Raw genomic sequence first — 15,274 nt, forward strand, 5'->3', positions numbered from 1 at the left:
TAGTTGTACATGTTACAAAATATTAAAGGTGGGAAACTCTAAAATGACTCATACTGGTCTCGATTTTCACATCACTTAAACCTGACATTTTAAATAGCGTGAGTTGATTTGTTTTATATCCACTGTACACAACACATTACATGACTGCAGCTCTTGAGGGAAAGTACAGGAAGACAAGAGATCCCAGAGATTGGCTTCAATATTCAAGCATATCTGATAAGACGTCAGCATAGCACAAAAGCAGAAACAGAAACTTAGCAGATTGGATAGACTAGAAAGACTTCCTGTAATGCTTCATCACAGCACCAAAATCAAGCAACTACATGTGTTTAAAAAAGCACCAATTACAATACAATTTGATAAGATTAGTAGCAAGGAGTTGTGAAAACAGCGCCCTCCACCAGACTGCACTAAAACCCAATGAAACACATGAAACACAGTGGCCACAGTGGTTAAAAATATATATTCTATAGTATCATAAAGTTTGGTCAAAGTGCATAACTAATTCTGGGCATTATGTTTTATTCCATATTAGATATAAGAAGACTGTAGGGTTTAAAAAAAAAAAAAAAACTTTCTATGAGGATAGAATTTATTGCTTAGCTGATATAAACGGCATCTGTTTTACACAGCCGAGGCTAATAAACTGGCCAGTGAGTACAGTTAAGCACACACACAATTAATCCTTATAAGCTGGGCTCCATGACTTCATGCTGGCTTTAGTTTTAGCTTCAGGCAACAGTAAAGGAAAACTCACAACAAAAATAGTCTTTTGAACTGCATAATTCCCCTTTGGGATTTGTAAAGCATTTTTGAACCGAATAAATGAAGGTTTGTACATAAAGAGTTAAAAGGCTGTGGGGAAAAAATATATATACCTTCAAAACACATAAATATTAATTTTTATAAATGATCTTCTGAGTTTCACCAGTTATAATGCTAAAAACTTTTGAGATATATATATATATATATATATATATATATATATATATATATATATATATATATATATATATATATATATATATATGGATTTTTTATTGGTTTTTCAAAGCAAACATATCATTTTAAAATTAACTTTTTTGACTACAAGAGACTTTTAAGAGACTGAATTATAAACATAATGAATGGATATTGTTAATCATCATAATATGTTGGCATGACATTTTTGATCTATGGTCACACACATGAAGTAGGACTAATTATGTTTAAAAATATTGACATTGGAAATCAGTCGATATCACTTAAATGGGTATAAGAAATAACTGTCAGAAAATTAGTACTGGAATATATCAGCCAGCATTCACCAATCACTAAAAAGCACTGTAGTTCTATGTAACGTTTATTTAACCCGCAGGTTAATAATAAGTTGTTACCATACCAGCTGTAGTTGACTTGCTTTCTTTTTTACTAGAACCATTTGAATACGTTTTTCCCAATATTCCGTACCAAAAAAATAAGTAATAGCAGTATATATGATCAACGCAAGCATTGGTCAATACTTAAAGCTGCGTTATCGTATTGTAATAGAATTGTTTATTTTCCCCACTTTTACTTCCAAAAGACCAAAAGAGCCTTGAAATACTAAAACGTATAATTAATTGCAGCTACTGGGTGCAGTTTAATTATTGAAATCGGTCTTCTTTCTGTAGGTGGTGCCTTGAAGAGACCTTTAATTTTAAAAGGATATTCTTATCAAGAGCTACATGTATATAGCTATATGTATAATACGTTAATAAATATATAAAATTTAAAAATCTGTGATTAATCCCAAAGGGAAAATATTCCAAGTGACCATTGATGAAATGATTAAAAAAAGACAACTAAAAAAAATAAAATTTCTTAATAATATAGGAATGAGCTAGATGGTAAATTTAGTGAATTCCCACATTAACCTCACCACTTGATCAGCCACTGTGCTTCATTATGTTTATGATTAGGTCGCTGGATCATTTGAATATCTTACCATATACTCCATTGGCCAACACAAGCTGCCTGTGAGTCTGCAACACTAAAAACAAATAAAGACAAACAGATAAAACACAGAAAGCAAGCTGCAGCATGCTCCAATGCAGCTTCTTGACCCCCAGCATGCTTTGCTCCCGGGATCAGCTGTGGAGAGGATCATGGGACTGCCCTGAATGGTGCAGGCAGACACAGAGCACTCACTGAGAGGTAGAAAATAACAAACGGCAAGAGGAAACAAGGAAAAACTTAAGATGTGTGAAATACTCCACTCAGCATGTTGAAACACACCTTGTGGAATGATAAGAATTAGCCAGGGTTAACTCATTTCTGTTTCAGCTTGCCTGTTGCTATGTAGCAAGTGGTTTTTTTTTGTAGACAATAAAGTTCTGTAAAAACTGCATTAAGTTGCTTCTTATTAAATAATAATTTAAAAAAAATCAGAAACCAAATGAACAAAATTTAAATACAAATGCAGTAGGGAGCATTTGCTGTCTGGTCTGTGCAAGTCTATGCTGATGTGCCCAGCGCAATCCTGTTGATAGGCCAGGGCAAAAGAATAAGAGCAGAAGACGCAAATCCATCTAGATGCTCACTTGGACCCTCTCCTGCACCATCAGGGCAGATTATTAAGACAGAAAATTCTCAGAGAAGAGAATGAACAGGGGACATTGGTGCAGCTGAGAAAAGACATGCCTGGATGCAAAAGCAGCTGAAAAAAAAAGTAATTATGTTAGCAAAATACAGACTGAGACTTAGATTGGCCAGACATTCAGCAGGGAGTCTCTACCCAAACAGTACATATGTTGGTTGGTTATTTTTGGTTGACTTCCCCCACCCCCAAATCCTCCCACCAGCCACAATCCCTCATCCCTATCTCCTCCCATCACTCCTTTCCTGCTACCCACGGCCTTGCTCCATTTACTCTACCACTTCCACTCACAACTTCCTTTTTGTTTTGAGTTTGTTTTCATGCTTTGTTGAAACACCTAATTATAATCAGCAGATAGTAACTAACTATTTTTTTTTTTTTTTGCGCATATAAAATAATTTTATATCTAATCAAACAGGTTGCCTGTACAAAATGGAAATACAAATAAACTTTATCTTCCCTGTCTTGGTGGAATTTCCCAGTGGCAAAATCATCCCATCTTATTTAAGCAAGCGTGGTTTTAAATCATTTTTTAAACTAATACATGAAATTTTCCAATTTCTAACCATTTTTCTACTCTTATCTTGTTTTTAGGTGCAAAGGCAACACTAAAAACAAAAACATCAGCTCCCTGGATTTTTATTTATTTTACAGTAGACTGTTACTGACAGGCTCACAGTAACAGTGGACACTTTCTTCTTCTGTCTTGGCAGTATCTTACAGTAGCCTGACGTAGTCCTACTCAATTCTAGTCAGAATCTGAGTCTGATACTGCTCCATAGAGCTGTGATTATGGGGCGTGTTTCCAACGAACCACGAAAAAAAATGCCTCTGCACTCAATTAGAAAGACCTACAACCAATAAGAGCAATGGAGTGCGTGACGTATGTTAAGCGACGCATAGTTGTTGTCAACAAAAATCAAAGCGTGCAGTTGCACGCCTAGAATAAGAAGATGAGCCTTGATCGCGTTTCTCTGTTCCTCTTTTAAAATGAATTTGCTGTCGATATCTTCTAGAACAGACCTAATAGCAGAATCTACACACCTCAACTCTCCAGCACAGGCATTGTTGTTGTCACCCAAGCGCACTTTGGTCACGTGGTTGATAACGTTACTGTTGATCATCTGTCCATCATCGTATAAAGCCCGCCCTGACAATTTGATTGGCCCACCAGATATTGTGCGAGCATACTCGCACTACTATTGAACAATGCCAGACCGAACTTCCCGACCTCAAACGTTGTGGGCGGGACTAAGTTCGGAATGGCACCCAGACTAATCTTACAGGGCTGTAGCGCCTCCTGAACCAGGCTTTTTTATTACAAGCGCCATTCATGGGTATATGTCTAGGCACCTTAACAAAAAAAAGAGTGGTGAATATTTTACTAAATTACTGGTTGCACCAGTGCCACCTTTATTGTTTCCACGATTGATAAACCAGGATGCAATGTTTTGGCAAATTGACTCTCTATTAATAGCTGAATCCTGTTTATGATTCAAAATTAGTTCATTTTCATAACAAGGCCACAAGATTAACTAAAAGTAGACAAATAAATAATTTTATATTTACTCTCTTTTTATTAAAAAATAAAATGATCAGAGAATTATTTCACTAAATAAATTAATAATTATCTAAATAAATATAGCCGCCATTTGACTCATTTGTAAGTCCACATCAAAACTATATACACTAATACAGAGGTCTTCAACAGGGGGTCCGCGATCCCTAGGGGGTCCGCAGAGGTACTGCATGGGGGTCGCGAAAGTCTTGGTTGATCACTTTTTTTTTTATATTCCCTCCTGCAATTTTTTGCACTAATTAAAATGTCTTTAAATACACATTAACATGAATTCAACACACTGTAGTAAACAGATAAATGAAAGCAGAAGATGTCTTTCAGTCATCAATGCTCACATTCAGCGACACACAGGAATTCTTTCAAACCTGGGCACCATTTAATTCACAACACCTGTCCCATCAACCAGGAATCAGATTCAGAAATACTTTAATAATCCCAGGGAGAAATTACTTTCGTTACATGACTCCATATGTAATAGAGTGACTATAGTACCAGTTTGATACACAATTTCATACAATATATATAATTAGGGGGTCCCAGCTCCATCTCATAATCAGTTTGGGGGTCCTTGGCCTCGAAAACGTTGAAGACCCCTGCACTAATAGATATGAATTGACAAAATATTGTCCCGAAGAGGTTATATTCTCTTATATACTCTTCTCTTCTATTGCCACTACTTTTTCTAGAGTAACGCTCCTTGGCCCTTTGCATCTTAAGCACCATCTTCTGAATCAGGTGTGTACAGCTACTGTATAGAAACCTCATAGAAAAGCTTGCATATATTGACATGCAGAATCTAAACGCTTGACATTGTAAACGTCATAAAGAACACTTTTTCAATACGAGCTGTGTGAGGGTATGCTAAAACTACATAAAGCTAGCTTGTTATAGTGGTCATACAGACAATAAGCATAGCATACAAAAATTTAACCACTGAAGACATCAGTTATTACAATATTGATGCTGTTTTCACTCCTGTTGTTGCATTTTCAATATAACTTGGTAAAGTTTGAATTACATTCAAGCATATAGAAACGGTTCCACATATCCGTAACAAGTGGAAAAGCCAAAAAAGTTAGTAGAGGTGTGCCTGAGAAGGGAAAAGAGATAAAGAGGCCAAATCGAGTTGAATTTTCTGGTGTGTTTAAGATCACTTTCCTGCTGCATAACCCAGGGTAATTGAGCTGGATTCATAAACTGATGGCTGGACATTCTCCGAGAGCAAACCTCGTTATTGTATCATTTACAGAAAGTCTTTGAGGTCTTGAAGCAGCAAAGCAGCAACAAACCATCACTGCATGTACCTCACTGTATGATGCTTATTCTCTGCAACATACCAAATATAATTCAAAGCAAAGTAAGTCCATTCTGAGGAGGTAGATTTCTTTTAAAATAAGTTTAATCTTAATACAGCTACATTTACCACTAGTTTAGTCATTTTATGCATCAAGACCTTATTAGACCTTTAGCTTTCACAGTGCACTCAGTCATGAACATGTAGCACTGAACCATACAACCACAGGAGGAAACACAGCTCAGGCTCTGGCCCACTGCATAAGGCAGAAACGGACAACCACAAGCTATGAAATCAAAAACAAACTCCCACGATTCACCCACAACACAAAAACAGAACCTGACAGCACTGTTAGACGTAAAGAGAAACCCAGCGCCTTATCTTTACAGCATTGGTCTGTAACATAGTGCTGAACGTCCTGTCAGGAAACAGAGTTTCTACAATTAAAAGACTTCATTTACAGCTTAATGACATGCATTTTTCTTTATGAGAAATTTTGAAGTTATTTGTCGGACAGCTGAGTGGCAGAGGGTGTAGCTGTTTCAACATGAAAAAGCAACAATACAAATCAAATGTCACCCTCTTCTATCAATCGGCACTACGTTTCTGACTGAGAGGGTTTCTCACCGATCCCGCTTTAATCAGACTCTGGCAGTGTCGTGACAGAGTGACCATGACGGTTCTCTCAGATTGACAGATCACGTCTCAGACTGTCCTTCTGCGTGTGTCATGTTTGCCCTTATATGTTCATATGTGTGAGTGTGTGTTTTCATTAGACTACTGTCATGTGTCAGAATCTGCCTTTTTTTTTAGGTGTGTGTGTGTGTTTGGGAGGGGATTTGTGGCTGATTGCACCTTCTTCTCGCCTACATTTCATCAGATGACTATAACTTCCACCATTTAATATCATGTCATGGTCTGCTGGCCTGAGCCTTGTGGCTGACCCTGATAAGAGCACCGAGCCTGCTGGTTCCAGTCACCTCAATCATCCCGTGTTGCTTTCAGTCTGTTTCCATAATAGTGCATCTACCCTTCATTCGTTCACTATGAACTTCAACTCTGTCACAGTGACCCTGTTTCAGAGCATCTGAGGTGTTTAGAGGCTGGCTGGTCACCGCAGATAATGACTAAGAAATAGACGAGAATGGCTCCAACTATTTTGTCTCATTGCGTACAGATTTGTGCACCTCTGTGCACTGACTGACTCTACAGCCTATCTCACTGACAATTTAGCAGAGCCAGGAGCAACTTAGCTCGACACTGACAATACAAGGACCTTTTCATAGAAGGTTTACCCTACACCAGTGTGGGGAAGGTTGCTTTTGAAAAGAGATATGTTATAAAATACGAGTTAATAAAAGGGGCACGGAGACAGGTGTCTGCAAGAATCCAAAAGTCAGAGTTTGTTTTGTTACAGGGTTGGATTATTAGCCTTTGCACATCTCATTTTAAGTTATCTAATGGCATCACGTATGTGAAAAACGAATATTCAGAAAATAAAAAATATAATATACTGTATATCTTTTTAATTGGACAAGGCAAAATGCCTTCTGAAAACATTTGCAGCAATTCCTTTATGAGGAATTGCTGCAAAGGAATTAGGTTTCCATTACTAATATGCACAAAACTAAGATGATATTCTGCTAAGTTTGAAAAATGCAACGTTTATTAATTGTGCTATTTCCGTTAAATAAAATTGCACTTGAATACAGCAGTTGTAAACAGACGTGGTATATCCATATTTCAGCCACAGCTCTAGGTGGCGCCATCATTCTCAGAATACTTCTGTTTTTTCCTCCCTACAAGGAAGTAAGGTCCAACTGGAGATCACAGGACTCGTGGGATGCGCGTTTCCATTGGAGTTTTGGAAAAATATATATACGAATTTCAATACGAATAACCACCTCATTCAAGCATAAAACTTAACAAAAACTTGAGTTTCTCTAAAATTGCAGTGTTTCCATCTAGAGTATTTATTTTCATAGTTACAGTTTGTGCAATTTCATGGTTAAGGGAAATGCAACTAATGACTCCACATATCCAGCCAGGCTTCCCAAAGTTAATTGCGAAAAGAAAACTAACATCTAAATGATCTTAATTGACAGGCAGAGCGTGAGCCTGGTCATTCTACACATAAAGTTTGTATTTCAACCTTAGTTCCCAGCGTTCCCATAACCATTGTCATTGACATAAATCACTTTTATTAAATTCTATGGAAGCTTACTTTCACTTCATGCTTTCAGCACATTGAGAGCAATGTGTTTCCAAATGCAGTCAGCAATCGTGTTTAGTAATCATGATTTCAATATAACCAACGGTAACTATATCAGCCTCAGGGAATGTCTTTAAATCAATAACTCTACTAGTCTCTTTGGTTTTCAATAAAAACAAACATATCAGTCCTAGCAGATTAATAAAATGTATCCCAACAAGAATTATCAACTTTCCAGTAAATTATAAAGACAGTACCCTTACAATTAGGATTTTTGTACTTAAAGTATACAATATTGGGAAACCAAACATAGAAAAACAGCTTAAAGACTTTCACCTGTAATAAATATAATACATATCTAACAATTGCAATAGAATGTAATGTAAACCGTAGACTAAACGGTGCACGTAGGCTGAAACAGAATCATAGCTCCTCTTTTTAAAAGGCTGATAAAACCCTTAAACCTTTCAAGCATTTATTTATATTTTGAATTTAAGAGGAAAATTATTTTTCATTATGATGCCATCTTAAGGCCATAATCATTCTTCCCTCCTTCATACAGCCTGTGAGTCAAAGTGTAACGACAGCGCTTAATATCCGCTACAGAGGTTGAGTTTTAAGAAATAAAGATCACAAATATTGACAGATGATATGGGATCTGCCAACACTGAGCTCAAATATGTCAAAATTAACCATTTAACTGATAAAGCATTTCCTGCTGTTTAATCAAACCGATTAAACCAAGCTGAATATTACAAATCTCTTTACTTTCTCAGCTTTAATTACATTATTTATGTCTTCAAATCAAATGTCTCAATCTTTCCTTTTTTGGTTTTGGTTAAAGTATTGTGTGAGGATGTAAGTTGGAAAGCTGCAGAGATTCTGAACCCAATCCTTAAACAAACTTGCACTTAAACTCCCCACAGGCCACATCTGTATTTTATGTCTAGACTAGCCTGATGTGGTCAATGGAAAATCTGAACTTAAATATGCATAAAGCAGCCTTTCTACTATCAATCTGTTTGAGCTTGTTTTATTTAGAAAAAGCCCTGTCTTTGTCCATGTGCAGCAATATCAGCACATGTAAAAAGATAACGTTTGTTAACGGATGTTGTTGCTAAATTGATTTTAACGATACATCAGTTACAAACGACTGCAAAACATATAATCATTGCAAAGTCAGTGTGCATTTATTACATTGCAAAGACATGTTTAGAATGCATGTTGCTCTTGAATGCACGCTTTTATGCTATCAAGTTATTCAGCCAGTTCTAAGGGCCCCACTGCAGTAGATACAGATGATGCCCAAAAGGGTGAAGTTCACATAGATTAATGGAAGAATCACCCCCAAAAATATCATAACGTGCAGACTAGGACCGAAACAATCAGATTAATAAATTATTGAAACAATCAACAACTAATTTAGTAGTCGAGTAATCGTTAACTGGAAAATAGAGACTCTAAAATATGCCTTTAGCTGACAGAGAAACCCACCAATTCTACCAAAATTTTGCACCTAAGATAAAAATCTTTTTGTCTGTCAACGTGCTATATCACATACTCCTGAGGTGGAAAAGGTTTAGTTCCAGGTGGTTTAATTTTGCAAAAAGTCTTCTTTAAGGAATCTGATTATTAATTGATTAAGCAAAAAATTTATTTAAAGATCAATCGATTTGCAAAATAATCATTAGTTGCAGCGCTAATGCAGATCACATGTTTTCACTGAAGTAAAAGGCAAAAGCATTCCGGTTCTTTAAGTTTGACCTTAACATTTCTTGACTGATCAAAACTCGAGACATTACAGTTGGACTGAAGTCAAGGCTTTGACTAGGCCCCTCTAATAGCATATTTTTGTTTTTGAACCATTGAGAGCTGGGTCCTCGATGTGCTTTGGATCGTCGATATGCTGCAGAATCCATGGGTCATGCCAAGTCATCCAGATCCTGACATGAGGGAAGAACTTCCAGAAAGTTCTATTTTTGTCATCCGATCCAAGAAAATATTTCATCCCTATGTCTTGCAGATCAAGACTTCATGTGAGACTATTTTTTATGTGTGTTCCTTTTGCTCTCTCCCATGGAGGCCTTTTTTGTGTCTTACTTATTATCTTATTTCAAAGTGAATAATGAACGCTGACCTAAACTCAGGTAACTGGTTCTGTTTTCTGTTGTAACCTCCTAAATGCAGTACCAGACACTCATATGAGGGTAGATATTCAGAATCAGAATCAGAAATACTTTAATAATCCCAGAGGGAAATTACTTTTGTTACACGCTCCAGTAACACTTATATATATATATATATATATATGCATATGTAAAAACTAAATCCAAATAAAGTGAATATCCAACTACAGTGATAAATCTAAGTAAAGTGATTCGTGGGGTGCAAAAATAGTGCATAAATGTCAATTACAGGGGTGGGTTCTGAATCACTTGAGGGAGGCCTTATAGAGATTGATGACCACAGGTAGGAATTCCTGTGGCGCTCTGTGGTGCATCTGGGTAGGAGGAGTCTTCTGCTGAAGGAGCTCGTCTGCTGGACCAGTGTGTCGTGGAGAGGATGTGAGTCATTGTCGAAAATAGACTGAAACCTGGACAGCATCCTCCTCTCTGCCACGGTGGTCAGGGTATTGACCAATACTTTACATTTTCTCCATTATTGCACAATGGCCATTGTTCATTGAACAAGCAATGCCTAAAAAAATGGCTTTGCAATCATTTTCAGACTGATATTTTTTTGCAACCTTTTTTTCTCATTTACTTTGCTTCTTAGTCTACGTCATGTTGTCAGACAGGTACCATTTAAGTTAGTTCCTGATTATTAACAGCTGACATAGAGACAATAATTAACCAGGTTAGTTTCATTGCTTTTTCCTAATAATGATGAAATAATCAATGAGTTAAACAAAATAATCCATAGATATTAAAATCTCTAAATCATACCAGAAGTTAAGACGTCTGTAAATCAGTGAACATTTATCACTAAGTTGTTACATCATTGCTATACAGATTTTGTACATTATCATCTGTCGAAAACATGACGGAGGGAGTTTGAGGTTAAATGACAACTAAATCAATTCCTTTCCTCAAATCAAATTTGAACATTTCTCACAGAGTTTCATAGATTGCTGCTCTCAGGGATTATATATTGAATTAACATGATCAGATTAAAGACGTAGCTAAATATAAAATCAGACATTTCTATTGGTTTTCAGGAAAGCATATTTTCGACAACGAAATAATCTTCTCCATTTGTAGTGACTGTTAGCAGCACCAATGTGACAGTATATCTCTCAGCAACAATCACAGAAAGGCCACCGGAAAGTTGAACACCTGAAGGAACCCAAGTTAAACATTGATCCAGTGTGTGAACAAAGCTACACTTCTACAAACACGACAAGCAAAAAAAAAAAAAAAAAAAAAAAAAAAAACGTTTCTCAGCGAAAATAAAACCCAACGTGTTGTTGTTTTTTTTTTAACGTGCGTTAAAAGTGCGAGGAGCAGTGTCCGAACCGTGACCCAGAAAAAAAAAAAGAAAAAAAAAAAGAGTGCGGTCAGCTAAGTTTTAACGGCCAACTTACCAGCTCTCTTCCTCCACTTCCCGCGGCGGCTCCTCCTGCTGTCGCTGCACAAACTTTAGCTTAAAGTCATGGAAACAGAGCGGAAATACACGTTTACTTTAACTTTCGAGGAGACGACTCCAAAAGTTATTCTGTTTAAAAAGAGTAAGCTTCTTCCTCTCTCCCCTTCTTTCCTTTCTCCTCCCCCCTCCGCACTTCTCCCCCCCCCATTCACGATCACGACAGAAGCCACTTCCGCGAACAAATGGTGACGTCATCGGGCCCTGGTTCCAGTGTGTGTGTGCGCGCGTGGCCGCCGCGTTGCACCTGGACCGGTCTGAGGATTGCGTAAAAAATAGAAATGCCTGACTGCAAGCCAGAAGTTTTTTGTTTCACTTAGAATTAAAGATAGATACAGACAGCCGCCTTACGAAAACAAGTTATATGTTTAATCATTCATTAATATTGAGGAAGCACTTCACAGTTCCTGACAGTTTATTATAGTAGAGGCGGAACAAGCAGAAATGCTGCCCTGGGCCCCCGCCCCCCTTGGTTTAACAGTAAAGTTCAGATTCCCTGTCATTTCTGTTTTCATGATAACCTTTCCTACTGTTCCAAACCCACATGCTTCGCACAGAGCCATAGAGATAAGAGAGTTCTGACATAGGGCAACGATTCAACGAGTGTTGGTGATGCTCGGAACTTTAATATTTTAAGGGAAATTAGTAAACAAAGCTGTTTCCTGTTGCTACAGGAAAATAGACAACAGTATTTATATTGTTAGACACTTTATAGTATTCTATATCGTTTTTCTTCACTAGTGATGTTATAAGATGAAACGAAGCATGTGTCGAATACTGAAGGGGGCGTTACCGTGAGGCTGACAAAAGATGTGGGACTTTGCAGGAGAGTTGGATAGAGTATGGATATATTCTACAAATAGATTGGTTGGGAAAAACAACCAATCTAGTTGGTTAAAAATAGTTTGGTTAAAAAATAACGCTACTTTAGGCATTTACTTAATCATATTTAGTTACTTTAACACACTTGTGTCATGTTGGCAGGGTAGGACATAAAACAACAGTCTTAAAGTAACTAAATATGGTTAAATAAATGCAAAAGCAGTTGTAGTATTTTTTCCATTGTAGATTAAATAATGATTAAAATCTGAGCCAACAATGATTACATATGTAATGGGTTTTAAGATGCATTGCTTTCTCAATAACTGCTACCTTGTAAGTGCCATCAGCTGTAAGAGATAGGCATCCACTTTTGAGGTTGATGGTTAAAGACCCACCTTAAATGTTTGAAAATTGCAATAAACAACAAGAAATATTTTGGCTAATGTGACTAATTTGTATTGGTTTGCCCTAATACAAATATAGATTGGGTAAAAACACTACCAAATTAGATTGGTTAGTTTAACTGTGGAAAAACTATTATGTTTGAATGCAATGACTAACATCTTTCATTTTGCTCACCATTGCCCAATTTGCACAAGCACTTTCACTGTCTCCTTGAGCTTATTTCACTAAAATGGCAGAAAAACTGTATTTTAAATGATTTTTCTCTTCTAAGCACACACACACAAAAAAAAAATTAAAAAGATTTTATTATACAGACCAATCATTGACAATTTCAAAGGAACCGAAATGGGAAAAAAGCAAATTGAGAAAAACAATTGAAAAACAAATCACCAATTTTATTACTAACTGTAGTTCTGCATGCCACCAGTGGGTGCTGATATGGTAAAATTAAGCTTCATGAACTGTGGGAATCGAAGCAATTTAGCCAAACGGTTCAAATGCTTCATGAGGCTTTACATCACCCTCACTACTCTTCACTATTATGTTTTTTTTTTGTACACTGTTCTGAGGCCCACATTTGTGTGATAATTTTTTATATTATTTTTTTTTTTGCTGCTGTAACACCAGAATTTCCCCATTGTAGGACAATAAAGGGAATTTCTATGCTATTTTATTCTAACATATCTTAATATCATATGCTCTCTGATTCTACCTAGTGTAAAGTGAGAATAGATAGATAAATTAGATAGATAAAAGAGACAGTTTAATTGTTACATGCACAGTTATACACAGTCCAATACACATATACTTAAAGGTATAGTGGAGGAATTTCGTTAATTTTTTAAAAGACCCGCCGTCTCCATGAAAAAAACAATGCACATGCACAACCCTGTACCCTCCCCCGAGAGGGAACACCTATTAAACATGTGGAAGACCATGCACAAGCCTATTTCTCCTTGTGCACAATTTGTTTAAAAGTTCCTGTTTGGGTCACTCATACAAGTTTATTTTCCACAAGAAGATTTGCAGTTTTTTTACTGTGTCAGACACATCATCGGTAAATGAAGATGAGGTCGAGCACGTAGGACGACCTTACTTAAATATATCACTAGAATGATTGACAATTAGGAGGACCACTTATTTTGATGATCCACCCAAAAAAAGAACATCCTCCACTATACCTTTAACATCTATCATGTTATTAGAACATTATATTTAGGTTGCTCTACTCATCTTTGATCATGTAAACAAAACATTAACATCTATAAATGTTAGATATGAATTAACTGAATATGCCTGAAACAGGCTCTAGATAAAATAAATATGTGTTTTTAAAAATCCCATGGCTAACATCAGAAATATAATATGGAGTACAACCTCTCAATCAGTTAGCTTTATGCTAATGGTTGTTTTTTGTGTGAAATAATTACCAAAGGTATTGGGTCTTTTGCAGATCTGCCTGCATTTTTGATGTGCCGCCAAGTACTTCCACCGAACTACTGGGCACCCTATAGCACACTGACTTTATAGGTCTTCCAGTGACAGAACTCCCCATTTCTTTACGGCTCTGACTTCACAGTCAGCTGACCAGATGCTTCTTGCTGTTTCATCATGTGGCTAAAGTTTGAGGCTATCAGGCTTTTCTTTCCTTTAAATATTTATTAAGACCAAGCAACACAGCATGATTTGTTTGTTCTTTTGTGATTTTTCTTTTTTGTGTGCCTAGGAGTGCTTTATACCTACTTTAATTTTAATATTTCCATTTATTCACTTAATAAAAATCATTTTCATTCCACCATTTATTGTTTTCAAATGTGCTGTAAATACATAGGATCATATAACTATTATTAATGAGCCTGCTTGAAAAATAATCTGTTGTTATTACCTTTAAGCTTCACAGATACTGAAATGACGCAAAACTTCTAGATTAGATCTGTTTCATTTTAAAATCCTTCTAAAGAAGGAATGAGCTGTATTTTTGTAATCCAGTTTCCTCCCACACTTTAACACCTGCTCGAATATGAATATTCAATCAGTAAGTGAAAAGTCAAATAATGATGGGTCAAATGTTAATATTGAAATGTGTTGAAATTTTACCCATTCATTGTCCCTTTAGTAGTTTTTCAAGCCATAATCATAGCTATCAAATCACATCTGTATTCAATAATTCAATATATCTTTTTTGAATGGAATTACTCAAAAACATTCCTTTTGATGGGATTCTGATCTATGAGATCCACCGCTATGTGTGAACTAATCTGATACATTAAAGGTGATAAAAGGTAATTCTAAACATGTAAAGAATATTCTTGGTGTTTATTTTATCCACTGTAAACTGAGGAGTTTTATGTGAAGAAAACATAAAGAAAACCGATTGTATTAAAATAATTTAAATCCCAAAAATATCAGGTTTTGCTGATTTTTTTTTTTTTTTTTTGTATTCAGCATACATTTTAATAAAGCTTTAAGAGGATAAAAGTATATCTTGTATAACGGGCTGTTTATTGTAGTTGTTTCAGTCGGTGCATAATCTGTTTCTAATATTAACATATGTATTTTAAAATGTCTCGTTTGACTCTTTTTGATCTTTTTTATATTATTATTCGTGACCCCAAAATCCAATTACCTCATAAATATATATCTCTCAGGATGATTACTCATCTATATTGTATTCAAAATGTTTTTATGTGTTTAAATAATTTT

At 36.0% G+C, this 15,274-nt stretch overlaps 1 protein-coding gene across 2 annotated transcripts in view; it reads right to left on the reverse strand.

Annotated features, from left to right (window-relative positions):
* Positions 1 to 11,475, reverse strand: part of shc1 (SHC (Src homology 2 domain containing) transforming protein 1) — a 32,494-nt gene extending 21,019 nt beyond the window's left edge. Inside the window, exons 1-2 of one of the 2 annotated variants that reach the window (XM_015380566.1) lie at positions 11,286 to 11,475; positions 1,967 to 2,011 (exon numbers count right to left, since the gene is read on the reverse strand). In XM_015380566.1, the coding sequence (XP_015236052.1) occupies positions 1,967 to 1,978 (12 nt within the window). In that variant the 5' untranslated portion in view covers positions 1,979 to 2,011; positions 11,286 to 11,475. The remainder of the gene's footprint in view (positions 1 to 1,966; positions 2,012 to 11,285) is intronic. The other variant, XM_015380567.1, reaches the window with a different exon arrangement.
* Between the last annotated feature and the right edge of the window lie 3,799 nt (positions 11,476 to 15,274).

The sequence above is a fragment of the Cyprinodon variegatus genome, unplaced genomic scaffold (genome assembly GCF_000732505.1).
Source record: "Cyprinodon variegatus isolate N-32 unplaced genomic scaffold, C_variegatus-1.0 Scaffold217, whole genome shotgun sequence".
Taxonomy (NCBI): Eukaryota; Metazoa; Chordata; class Actinopteri; order Cyprinodontiformes; family Cyprinodontidae; genus Cyprinodon; species Cyprinodon variegatus.